Source organism: Microcaecilia unicolor, chromosome 4 (assembly GCF_901765095.1).
Source record: "Microcaecilia unicolor chromosome 4, aMicUni1.1, whole genome shotgun sequence".
NCBI classification, from domain to species: Eukaryota; Metazoa; Chordata; class Amphibia; order Gymnophiona; family Siphonopidae; genus Microcaecilia; species Microcaecilia unicolor.
This window is the reverse complement of record NC_044034.1, coordinates 63,453,339-63,466,925: the sequence shown is the minus strand read 5'-3', so window position 1 is coordinate 63,466,925 and position 13,587 is coordinate 63,453,339. Positions and strand designations below refer to the sequence as shown.

General features: G+C 44.8%; 1 protein-coding gene across 1 annotated transcript in view; it reads right to left on the bottom strand.

The window, feature by feature from the left end:
- The window catches only part of ZMYM2 (zinc finger MYM-type containing 2), a 552,630-nt gene that overhangs the window by 396,522 nt on the left and 142,521 nt on the right, over window positions 1–13,587 (bottom strand). Inside the window, exon 6 of the mRNA XM_030202393.1 lies at window positions 3,129–3,291. Coding sequence (XP_030058253.1) covers window positions 3,129–3,291 — 163 coding nt within the window. The remainder of the gene's footprint in view (window positions 1–3,128; window positions 3,292–13,587) is intronic.

Genomic DNA, 13,587 nt, shown 5'->3' with positions numbered 1-13,587 from the left:
CCTCATTAAGCGCTAATAAAGATGGTATCTTACAAATATCTCAATGTTAAAAGCAATGAAAAGTATAACCAATACAAAATGAAGAGATAAACTAGTCTGCATTTAAACAAATGAAATGTTTTAATTATGCTTTTTTGATGATCTAGTTTTCAATCAGATTTTAAATTTACTGGGTCTTTCTCTCTTCCCAATATTTCATTTTAAAATTATTTGCAATTTTAATTGTTTTTATATTATAAATTAAGGAACAATTTCTAGAGTTTAAAAAAAAATGATACCACAGCACTCAATTGTACTTACTGGTTTCTAAACTAAATTCTCTTACCAGCAACCACTAAAAAGGGTAACAATGCCAAAGTATGTATATCCACAGAACAGAACACACAGTAAATACATCCAACAAAAATTAAATCAATCTGATTAATTACATGATAAATTAAATTTACCTGTGCTGCCCCTCACCAACAAATGCATTTCACAACAACGAGGGCAATGAAAATCAGTACAGTGAAACCTCGGTTTTTGTTGACTTCGGATTTCGTCGTTTTCGGTTATCGTTAATTTGTTTTGGAAAATTTTTGTCTCTGTTTTCATTGGTCGCCTCGGATTTCATTGGCGTGCCCATGCTGCTAATTTTGCGTTCTCACGTGTCATTCTTCTGGGGCGTTGTTTCCGGTTGTGGGATCACACTGCTGTCGTCGTTTAGCCCACACTGCTGCTTCTGGTTCAGTGCCTGTACAAAACTGCCAGCTCTTTAATGAGAAAAATTTTGTCGTTTAGCCCACACTGCTGCTTCTGGTTCAGTGCCTGTACAAAATCGCCTCTGCATAACTGCCTGCTCTCATCATGGGACCAAAAAAAGTTTCTACAGCCAGCAGTCCTTCAAAGAAGGAGGACAGGAACACGATTGAGTGGCATTAAGATTGCTGAAATCGGCCACATGTACGGGAAGTCACCATCCACAATAAGTTCAATCGTGGCGAAAAAGGAAGCAATAAAGGAGGCAAAAGTAACAAGAAGTGTGAATGCGCTAACAAAACAGAGATCACAAACAACTGAAGATGTGGAACAGTTATTACTAATTTGGATCAAAAACAGTTAGATGGTGATTCTGTTTTCTGAGGCCATCATATGTGAAAAGGCCAGACTGTTGTATGCTGATCTCATTAAGAAAATGCCTGGGACGACTGCTACTTCACTAAGTGATTTTAAAGCCAGCAGAGCCTGGTTCGAAAAATTCAAGAGGCCATACACAGTGTTACTAGGCACGGAGAAGCTGCGAGTTCGGACAAGTCTGGTGCCAAAAAATGTGTGTCTGAATTCAAAGATTACGTAGAGGCTGAAGGATTCATCCCCCAACAAGTCTGCAACTGTGATGAAAACTGGCCTGTTTTGGGAGAAAATGCCAAAGAACGTTCATTACCCAGGAGGAAAACGCACTGCCAGGACATAAGCCTATGAAAGATAGGCTAACTCTTTTGTTGAGTGGTAATGCTAGTGGTGATTGTAAAGTGAAGCCTTTACTGGTGTACCATTCAGAAAGTCCTAGAGTATTTAGCAGAAACAATGTGATCAAAATGAAGTGTTTGGCCCAAGTGTGAAAAAATACCTCCAGGATAATCATTTGCCCCTTAAGTGCCTCCTGTTAATGGACAATGCTCCTGCACATCCTCCAGGTTTGGAAGATGCATTGTTGGAGCAGTTCAGTTTTATCACTGTGAAGTTCTTGCCCCCTAATACCACACCACTAATCCAGCCCATGGACCAGAATGTCATTTCTAATTTCAAGAAACTGTACACAAAAGCATTGTTTCAAAGGTGCTTTGAGGTGACAGATACAGAATCGTTCTTAAGAGAATTCTGGAAAAACCATTTCAACATTCTCAACTGCATCAGCCTCATAGATAAGGCTTAGCAGGGAGTGACATCCAGGACGATGAACTGCGGCTGGAAGAAATTATGGCCAGGATGTGTGCATGAGAGAGATTTAGAAGGGTTAGATCCTTCACCTGATGACCCTACACATGTTGTGCAGTCAATTGTTTATTTAGGTAATTCCATGGGTTTGGAGGTGAGTGGTGAGGATGTGGAAGAGTTGGTGGATGACCACAGTGAAGAACTCACCACTGAAGAGCTGCAAGACCTTCAACTAGAAGTGCAACAGACGGCAGATGAAGTTGCTTCGGATAAGGAGGAAGAGACAGGAGAGAATGTGCCTTCTTCAGAGATTAAGGACATCTTCTCCATGTGGAGTAAAGTACAGGTGTTTGTGGAGAAAAATCACCCAGACAAAGCTGTTGCAAGCCGTGTCTGCAACTTGTTTAATGATAATGTCTTGCTCCATTTTAGGCAAATCCTAAAGAGGCGACAGAAACAAACCTCTTTGGACAGCTTTCTTGTGCGGCATGGGTCCAGACTCTGAAGCTGGTCCTAGTGCCAAAAGAACAAGAAGGGAAGTGACCCCCCCCCCCCCCCTCCAGATAGTGGGGGGTCCTCCTTCCAAACAATAATATCTGCTCCTCTCCATCTTCCATACACCAAGAAGAGTCTTCAGAAAGGTAAATGCCATGTTAAATGGTCATTTATTCTATACATTATGTCTTTTTTATTCATTTAAAAGAATTTAGAATTTAGCCGCATTGAGCCTGCCCTGAGTGAAAAAGCGCGGGGTACAAATGTAACAAAAAAATAAAATAATTGCTTGTTGCCTCGGTTTTCGTCAGTTTCAGTTTTCGTCGATACTTTCTGGATGAATTATCAACGAAAACCGAGGTTTCACTGTATATGTATTCAATTTTAAATAATCCAGCTACAATGACCAAAATTGTTCATCCTGAGGAAAGCTAGGGAAGAGTCAGGTGGAGGGGAAGGTTTATGAAAGACATACAAATCATTTTCTAGTGTTATAAATTGTCACATTGGCATCAACGTAGCAAGAGCCAAGTGAAGGACTGGATCTATAGGGGTCCCTACAGTAAGTTTTAAAAAGTAAAAAAAATCCTCACGATCTTGAGCACACTTCTTTCCATGGATCAATGTAGCAGAAAGCATTTAAGCTCACGTTACAACAATTTCAGCACCAAGCAAGGAAACCCTTACCCAAAAGTTACAAGGAAAACCCCACATACCTCTGTTAGTTTACCACAAATGGTACATCTTGACTTATTTAAGTTTTTGGAAGAATTCTGTTTATCTTCATAGAATGATAAGCAAGCTGTACTGCAGAACTCCTGAAATGACTCACTTGAATCAACCTGAGCAACAATTGTACCTTTCATTGTAGTTATATCCCTAAAAGAAAGTTACAGAAGTCAATAGTTTAACGTTTTCATTAGATACAAAATATCTTGTATCCAGTAATTCAATTTATTTAGAAAATGGAAACATCTAAATTGATCTGCTACTATCAACATTGCATAGAGGTGTATTTTCAAAGTATTTAGACTTACAAAGTTACATAGTACCTATGGAACTTTGTAAGTCTGTGCTTTGAAAACGAGCCCTATTGTGTGTTAATGATGTATAAAAAAGTGTAGTACTTGTATTTCATAGAATCAGTTACTACAAACAGTTATCAAAACATGTGTCATCTTCAACCAATGAGACCCATCAAACATCATGGGCAACACCAACCTTCATGAAAAAAGCATGAAGGTCACTGTCTTTAGACAAATAGGGAAAGGGGATGGGATTTGATATACCATCTTTCCGAGGCTACAAATCAAAGTGGTTTATGTATTATATGCAGTTACTTATTTTGTACATGGGGCAATTCAGGGTTAAGTGACTTGCCCAGAGTCACAAAGAGCTGCAGTGAGAATCGAACCTGATCCACTTGGATCTCGGGCTGCTGCACAGTGTAAAGAGTGCTTAGGCACATGCAAAGAGAACAGGCTGCCCTACATGACTGGGCACACAAACTCTAATGTGTCATGTATATCTAATCCAGGTATTCTTAACCAATGGTTTTCACACCCCCAAGGGATACATGAAGAGGTCAAACAGTGTGCAGAGAAGGGTCTTAAAATCTGAGGCAATTTACTGAAACTTTATAGACAGAGTGAAAGCAGTTATTAGGACAGTTTTCAAAGAACTTGCCCAAAACAAAAAGACTAAGTACATGTAACGATATGCATATTGCTCTATCAAAAACTGAACCACAGTTTTGAGTGTTTTATCCTCAAAACATCAGCAACACTCTTGCTATCAGTAAAACAAGGCCATTTGTTTTGGGGCTTTTTTTTTGGGGGGGGGGGGGGGGGGGAGGAGAATGTACTTAATTTGCACACGTCTCCAAATTACACAATCATGTCTTCAAGACGAAGGCTGTGACCCAACTGAAATAACTGAATTATTGTAGTGCTGATGAAACCAAAGTTTCCTAGTACATATTTGTAAATGGTCATTTTATTCAACATTACGTACATAGAAGATTCAAGTGAGACTTCTGTGGTAGTATTAACTGTGCACTATTGTAATGTTAGTGACATATTAGTAGTTAACAGCAACAACTGTTAGTACTCACTAGTGGACAAGTGATTTTAGGGAGTGTGAGGATTTCATTAGTCAAAGGGGTACAGGAACAAAAAATTCTAAAAAAAAAAAAAAAAAAAAAAAGGTTAACCTCTACAACCCTTTACTCATGTCCATTCCTTCAGGTTTATCTTTGTGGGATGTGATTGAAAATGTAGAAGTGTTGGCTTTGGGAGGAGAGGAGAGGGGAGGGGTAGCCTTGAAGGTGCTAGAGAAACATGGTAAAAGGATGGAATATAAAAAAAAGAAGAAAACAAAACAGGGTGGGGGAAAAGCAGGACAAGGAGAAGCCCCCAAGCAACATGAAATAGATGTTTGTACAAGCAGCATCAGAAATAGAGTACATCATAAGAACCTAAGCGGTGCCGTACTGGGACAGACCAAAGGTCCATCAAGCCTAGTATCCTATTTCCAACAGTGGTCAATCCAGGTCACAAGTTCCATGGCAAGATTCCAAAACAGTACATTTTATGCTGCTGATCCTAGAACTAAGCAGTGGATTTTCCCCCAGCCCATCTTAATAGCAGCTTATGAACTTTTCTTTTAGGAAGATATCCAAATCCGCTAAGTTAACCAAATTCCAGCCTTTAATTATACGTTGAGTGAAGAAATATTTTCTCCAATTTGTTTTACATTTACTACTTTGTAGCTTCATTGTGTGCCCCCTAGTTCTAGTATTTTTGGAAAGAGTAAAACAAGCAATTCACGTCTACTTGTTCCACTCCACTCATTTTATAGACTTCAATCATATCTCCATTCAGCTGTCTTTTCTCCAAGCTGTAGAGACCTAGCCGTTTTAGCCTTTCCTCATAGGGAAGTCGTCCCATCCCCTTTATAATTTTTGACCTCCTTCTCTGTACCTTTTCTAATTCCAGTATATATCGTTTTTGAGATACAGTGACCAGAATTGCACAAAGTATTCAAGGAGCAGTAGCACCACAGAGAGATAAAGGCTATTACACCTTCTTTTTGTTTTCCATTCCTTTCCTAATAACTAACCATTCTATTTGCTTTCTTCGCTGCCGCCACACACTGAGCAGAGAGTTTCAATGTGTCATCACTAATGATACCTAGATCCTTTTCCTGGTCGGTGACTCCTAACATGGAACCTTGCATCACGTAGCTATAGTTCTGGCTCCTCTTTCCCACATGTATCACTTTGCACTTGCCAGTGCATTTTTTCTAGCAAAAAAAGGTGCAAGTACTCAAATGCCAGGCCACCCTTCAGGGGTGTGGTGATAACTGAGGGACCCATCCACAATAGCCAGGGACCCTGCAACCAGTCACAGAATCTATGAAAAGGCAAAATTAGTGTGTAGAGCCTCAACTCTCATTTAAACTTGGGGACCATGGGTCAATTTTAGCAGACAATGGAAAAGGTGCCGGTACTCAGTACCCCCTCAAAAAAAGCCATGGCACTTGCTCACATTTAATGTCATCTGCCATAAAACTCTGCTGCCCATCTCATCTTCCGCCAGGGTCGCTTTACTCATACTACCCCTCTCCTCAAGACCCTTCACTGGCTCCCTATCCGTTTTCGCATCCTGTTCAAACTTCTTCTACTAACCTATAAATGTACTCACTCTGCTGCTCCCCAGTATCTCTCCACACTCGTCCTTCCCTACACCCCTTCCCCTACACTCCGCTCCATGGATAAATCCTTCTTATCTGGTCCCTTCTCCACTACTGCCAACTCCAGACTTCGCGCCTTCTATCTCGCTGCACCCTATGCCTGGAATAAACTTCCTGAGCCCCTACGTCTTGCCCCATCCTTGGCCACCTTTAAATCTAGACTGAAAGCCCACCTCTTTAACATTGCTTTTGACTCGTAACCACTTGTAACCACTCGCCTCCACCTACCCTCCTCTCTTCCTTCCCGTTCACATTAATTGATTTGATTTGCTTACTTTATTTATTTTTTGTCTATTAGATTGTAAGCTCTTTGAGCAGGGACTGTCTTTCTTCTATGTTTGTGCAGCGCTGCGTACGCCTTGTAGCGCTATAGAAATGCTAAATAGTAGTAGTAGTAATTTGGACGCCCAGTCTCCTAGTCTCGTAAGGTCCTCTTGTAATTTTACACAATCCTCTTGAATAACTGTCAGCAAATTTAATTACTTCACTAGTTATTCCCAACTCTAGATCATTTATTAATATGTTAAAAAGCAGCGGTCCCACCACAGACCCTTGGGGAACCCCACTATCTACCTTTCTCCATTCAGAATACTCACCATTTAACCCTACTCTATTTTCTATCTTTTAATCAGTTTTTAATCCACAATAGTACACTACATCCTATCCAATGACGTTCCAATTTCCTCTGGCGTCTTTATGAGGTACTTTGTCAAACGCCTTCTGAAAATCCCGATACACAATATTAACTGGCTCACCTGTATCCACATGTTTGTTCACCCCTTCAAAGAAGTGTAATAGATTGGTGAGGCAAGATTTCCCTTCACTAAATCCATGTTGACTTTCTCAACAATCCATGCTTTTGAATGTGCTCTGTAATTTTGTTCTTAATAGTCTCTACCATTTTGCCCGGCACCGACGTCAGACTCACTGGTCTATAATTTCCCGGATCTCCTCTGGAACCTTTTTTAAAAAACGGAGTTACATCCAATCTTCCGGTACCACGCTCGATTTTAAGGATAAAATACGTATTACTAATAGCTCCGCAAGCTCATTTTTCAGTTCTATCAGTACTCTGGGATGAATAACATCCGGTCCAGATTTGCTACTCTTCAGTTTGTAGAACTGCCCCATTACATCCTCCAGGTTTACAGAAAATTCATTAAGTTTCTCCGACTCGTCAGCTTCGAATACCATTTCTGGCACCGGTATCCCACCCAAATCTTCCTCGGTGAAGACCGAAGCAAAGAAGGTAAAATTATGTCTTACCTGATAAATTTTCTTTCCTTTAACGCAGCAGATGAATCCAGGAACTAGTGGGTTGTCCGCCTACCAGCAGGTGGAGATAGAGATAAACAAACTAAAGGCAGTGATGCCAGACGGCCAGCTCCTTCCTCAGTTAGTATGTCATTCGTAAGCATTTGCCAAGGCCAAAAATATGAAACCAACAACAACCAGAAACCATCCTCACTATGAAAAACAGAGAACCAAATAAGAACTTCAAAATAACCAACTTGATCCAGAAATCGGAATCCTTTCCGTGTTCCTATATCTGTCTGAACTATGCAAAAGAGAACCCGGAAGGAAAAAATAGCCACACTGCGTGGAAAATGAAAAAAAAGTCAGCTGAATTAGGGAGGGATCCTGGATTCATCTGCTGAGTTAAAAGGAAATAAAATTATCAGGTAAGGCATAATTTTACCTTCCTTGTCACTTGCAGCAGATGAATCCAGGAACTAATGGGACGTACCAAAGCATTCCTTAAGTAGGGTGGGAAGCCGACACTCCCCGCATCAACACTCCCGCCCCAAAACTCGCATCCTCCCGAGCAGACATGTCTAGCCTGTAATGCTTCGCAAACGTATGACGGGATGCCCAAGTAGCCGCACGACAAATCTCTTCCAGAGATAAGGCCAACGCCTCCGCCCAAGAAGCCGCCTGTGCCCGAGTAGAATGCGCCTTCAGGGCCACTGGAGACGCCCGCTCTTGTAGCAGATACGCCACTCCAATGGCTTCCCTAATCCAGCGAGCAATGGAAGTCTTAGAAGCTGCCTCACCTCTTTGCAATCTCGACAAGAGCACAAAGACATGATCTGAGCGTTAAAATGTGTTAGAAATCTGCAAGTACCGAAACAAGGCTCTCCGCACGTCCAGGAAACATAGCAAGGCAAACTCTCCCAGATAATCCTCTCTTCAAAAAGACGGAAGATAAACCGCCTGATTGACCTGGAAAGCCAAAACCACTTTAGGTAGAAACGATGGCACCGTCCGGATAGACACCCCTGCTTCAGAAAACTGCAAAAAAGGATCTCTGGAAGACAAAGCCTGAATTTCAGAAATCCTCTAGCCGAAGCAATGGCCACCAAAAACACTGTCATAAGTAGATCCTTCTCAAAAACCTCATTTAACGGCTCAAACTGTGGGGCCTGAAGGGCACCCAGTACCACATTCAAATGCCACGCCGGGCACAGCTGCCACAGAGGAGGCCGAAGAGCCCCACGTAGGAAACGGACCAAATCAGAGTGAGCTGCTAAAGAGGAACTGTCTAGCGCGGCCACCTGCATTCGAAGGAAAATATATGCCAATCCCTTTTGAAGACCATCCTGAAGGAACTCCAGAATAAACGGAATGTCCGCCCGAAAAAGCGATTCAGCACGCAAAGCACACCACTCCGAGAAAGCTTTCCACACTCACGCATACCCTGCTGAAGTAGACTGCTTACGTGCCCCCAAAAGAGTGGCAATGACTGGCCCTTAAAATCCCTTCTTCCTCAGCTGCCGCCTCTCAATAGCCAGGCCGTAAGACCAAAGCGGGAGGGATTTTCCATCTGAACTGGCCCTTGATTCAGCGGACTAGGAGTCACCAGAAGTCGCAATGGTGGCTCAGAGTGCTCGAACGAGATCCGCATACCACAGTCGTCAGGGCCAGACCAGGACCACTAGAACAACCGGCCCCCGATGCTGCCCTATGCGGCAAAGAACTCTTCCTATCAGAGGCCAAGGAGGAAAAACGTACAGTAGCTGTTCCAGCCAAGGCTGGAGAAGAGCGTCCAATCCTGCGGATCCTGGCTGCCGTTTCTGGCTGAAGAACTGGGGAACTTTGGCATTGCAAGCCATGAGATCTATTACTGGTCTTCCCCAATGTTGACAGATCAGCTGAAAAGCCGAGTCCAACAGCAACATTCCACAGCGTCCAAAAGAGTCCGGCTGAGAAAATTTGCTTGAACATTGTCTTGACCCGCAATGTGCGCTGCCGACAGACTGAACATGCGCTTCCGCCCATACTAGAAGACGAGACGCTTCCACTGCCAAGGGAAGACTGCGAGTGCCCCCCTGACGATTGATGTAGGCCACCGTCGTGGTGTTGTCTGAGAATACATGAACCACCTGTCACTGCAGAAGGTCCTGAAAACTCCACAGCGCATTCACGACTGCTCGCAACTGCAGACGATTTATCGGCCAAGTTGCTTCGAGAGGGGTCCACGATCCCTGGGCTACTCGATGAAGACAATGGGCTCCCCAGCCCACAAGGCTGGCATCAGTCACGACTACCACCCAATTGGGAGACGCCAGAGAAACACCCTTCTGCAAACTGGCTGACCGGAGCCACCACGCGAGACTGTCCCTGGCCTGGCTCGACCAAGGAAGGCATCGTTGATAATCCAGTGACATAGGCGACCATCTGCTCAAAAGGAAATTCTGGAGAGGCTGCAAGTGAGCCCTTGCCCATGGAATGACCTCCAAGGTCGCCGTCATGGAACCGAGGAGATAAACATAGACCCACACTCGGTGAGCGCGACAACTCAATAAGGTCCGTACCTGAGAAAGCAATTTGATCCTTCGCCCCTCGGGGAGAAACACCTTCCCCTACTTCGTATCGAATTGCACTCCAAGATACTGTAGGCTCTGAGTAGGAACCGGATGACTTGTCCATATTGACCACCCAACCTAAGGATTGCAACACCGCAATCACTCGGATGGTGACCACTCGACTCTCCTCTACTGTCGTCGAGATATGGATGCACTCAAATCCCCTCCTTCCACAGGAACGCCACCACCACCACCACAAGCTTGGAAAAAGTGCATGGGGCAATGGCCATTCCGAAAGAAAGGGCCCGAAACTAGAAGTGCTGACCCAGCACAGCAAATCTGAGAAATCTCTGAAGGGGCTGCCAAATGGGAATGTGCAGGTAAGCTTCCCTCAAATCGAGAGCAGTCAAAAACTCGCCTGGTTAAACAGCAGCAATAACTGCCCTTAATGTCTCCATGCGGAAGTGATGAACCCGCAAAATCCGGTTTACTTTTCTGAGATCAAGAATAGGCCAAAAAGCCCCGCCCTTCTTTGTAACCACAAAGAACCAACCTGTGCGCCTTTCGAGAGGAAGAACAGGCACGACAGCCCCCATCCTTACGTCTCGCAAACACTGCAGAACCGCTGTCCTCTTGGCCTGCGATACACAGCGGGATTCCAGAAAAGGTCTGTGACAGGAGAGAAGAATTGTAGCTTGTAACCTTCTCACACCACATCGAGGACCTATTGGTCCGAAGTAATTCTGACCCACTCGAAGAAACAGAGAAAGCCAACCACAGATCTGCTCTCCTCCCAAGTGCACCTGTGCCCCATCATTGGGAGGCCCGAGAAGGCGCCCCCTGACGAGAGGGGGGGGGGGGGTCCAGCCAGACACCTCTCGCTGCGAAAGGAAGAACGCTGCCCAAAACGAGGACGCTGAAAGGCTGCGTTGGACCGCCCCGGGTGATACCGTCGTGTTTCTCTGAAACGTGACCTCGAGGCTCCCTGCCTGGAAGTAGACTTGGGTCTATCCTCTGGAAGACGCTGAGATTTGGAATCCCCCAAATCTTTAACAATCTTTTCTAGGTCTTCCCCAAAAAGCAATTTCCCTCGGAAATGCAATTTAATGAACCATTGCTTAGAAGCCCTATCTGTGGCCCAATGACGAAGCCACAGAAGACGCCGAGAGAAATGGTCAAAGCCATGATTTTGGCCGAAGCACAGACCAAATCATATAAGGCATCCGCCAAGTACGCCAGCCCAATATCCATCAGTGACATTTGAGGAGTTCCCGGCATATCAGACTCTGAAATCGAATCCATGACAGAATGTAGCTCTAGTCGCATACGAACTACAAACAGAAGCTTGAAGTGTCAAAGCAGCCACCTCAAAGGCACGTTTTAAAGAGGCCTCTAGTCGTCTGTCTTGTATATATTTAAGTGCCACACCACCATCCACTGGAAGAGTAGTCTTCTTAGTGAACATTGTCACGAGGGCATCCACCCTAGGTAGAGCAAACTGCTCTAAACGGTACGCTGAAACCGGATACAGCCGGGCCATAGCCCTAGCTACTTTCAGCCCCCCATCTGGATCCACCCACTGGGCCAAAATCAATTCTTCAATAGCTTTATGTATCGGAAAGGCCTTAAGTCGTTTGGTACTAGCCATCTTGGGGTTGACCGCCTGAGAAGCCGCAACCTCAGGGTCCTCTATATTCAGGGCTTCCAGCACCTGAGAGATAAAGGAGGACAACTCCTCCTTATGGAAAATCCTCACGGCGGAAGAGTCCTCCAGTTGGTCAGTGAGGACACCGTCCTCCACATCCTCTACCCCCGTCGGCTCCGATAGAGCCACCACGGAGGAAGCTGCAGGCGACCGTATGCAGGACCCCTCCTCAGACCCCAAAGAAAGCCTAGGCTTTTTAAGGGAGGAGAAACTCCTGGTTACCTCCAGATGCTCCAAGAGGTTCAAGGGACGAAGCTGTCGCAGTCGAGTGGGGGGGGGGGGGGGGGGGGCAAGGCCCTTTTCAACGAGTAGCAAAATAAACTCTGGCGAAAACCCCTCCCCCGCAACTGAGGTTGCAGCCATGGCACCTGCACCACCGCCCACAGTGCCTGACGGCCCCCCCAACTCCCCTACCAGCGGGGCTTTGCCCAAAACCGCTACAGAAGCCGGCTCCGCGACAGATTGCAAAATGGCCCGAGAATCACCAGGCTCTGGGCAGAAAAGCATGCTTTCGGGGGGGGGGGGGACCACTCCGTCGAGTCCCGCCATATCAGCGCACCCCGCGCTGCAAAAGCCCACCGCCAAACGCCACTTCCCGCATCGGAAACAGCGTTTTACCGCTGCCATCGCCCACCCCCGAACAGGAACCCAGCAGGACTTACCCCGGACCGGGAAAGCGCGGAAACTGACAGCTGAGCCGAAGAAGAAAAAACTCGACTCCACTTTGAGGCAGGTTCAGACTAGCAGCCAACAGAAAACAGGACTCAGACAGCAGTAACACAAACCTGCTCGCAGCAAAAACACACTTCCCTGTGCTTCTGTTTCTCTCAAATAAATTCTCTTTTTTTTTTTTTTTTTAGTGAGGAGGCAGAAACAAACAGGGAAGGAAAGGAACAGCAAAAGCCTGTTCAGAGGGAATTTGAGGTGCAGCAAGGACCCAGGGAACACCACCGGTCCGCCACCCCCGGCTCAAACTGGCCACCAGCCAGGAACACCCTCAGAGGCCACCTGCTGAGATACATACTGAGGAAGGAGCTGGCCGTCTAGCATCACTGCCTTTAGTTTATCTCTATCTCCACCTGCTGGTAGGCAGAGTTAACCCACTAGTTCCTGGATTCATCTGCTGCAAATGACAAGGAATTCATTTAATCTCTCCACTACGGCTTTGTCTTCCCTGACTGCCTCTTTTACCCCTCTGTCATCTAGCAGGTCCAACTGATTCTTTTGCCAGCTTCCTGCTTTTAATATACCTAAAAAGAAATTTTTACTATGTGTTTTTGCCTCCAACACAATCTTTTTTTCAAAGTCCCTCTTTGCATTTGACTTGACATTCCACATACTGTTTCTTAATATTTTCAGTCGGTTCCCTCTTCCATTTTCTGAAGGATAGTGAACATATTGAAAAATATATGCTTAAATTACAACAATTGTACAGAGAAGAAACAGAGGAGTGCTTTGATTCTCCAAATAGTCTCCCAATATTCTATCATCTATTTAAAGAAACCCTACCTCCTAAGATTAAGGAGGGTCTTGATAATACTGTAGGACTTTCTCAGAAACCGTGGCCAGAAATGAAAGAACATATTTTACACCACTGTAGAACATTCCTGAAAAATACCCAAAAACAAGATAAGGAGAAGCAGAAATTGCAAACCCACTTAATGTCCCTACAAATAAAAGAAATTGAATATCAAAAACCCAAACTTAACTCTCCTTCATGCGGTGGTTCAGATGGTAATCCTCACTGCTGCAATTATCCTGTTTTAACTCTGATAACGGCCCTCACATCCTTTATATGAATGGCAGAGGCAGGACAGCTATTAGAGAGAGTTTCCGAGGTAGAGGGAATTTTCGTGGGAGACAGGGAGGTTTTGGTTTTTCTGGCCGTGTCAGAAATGGACAATCTAGGGG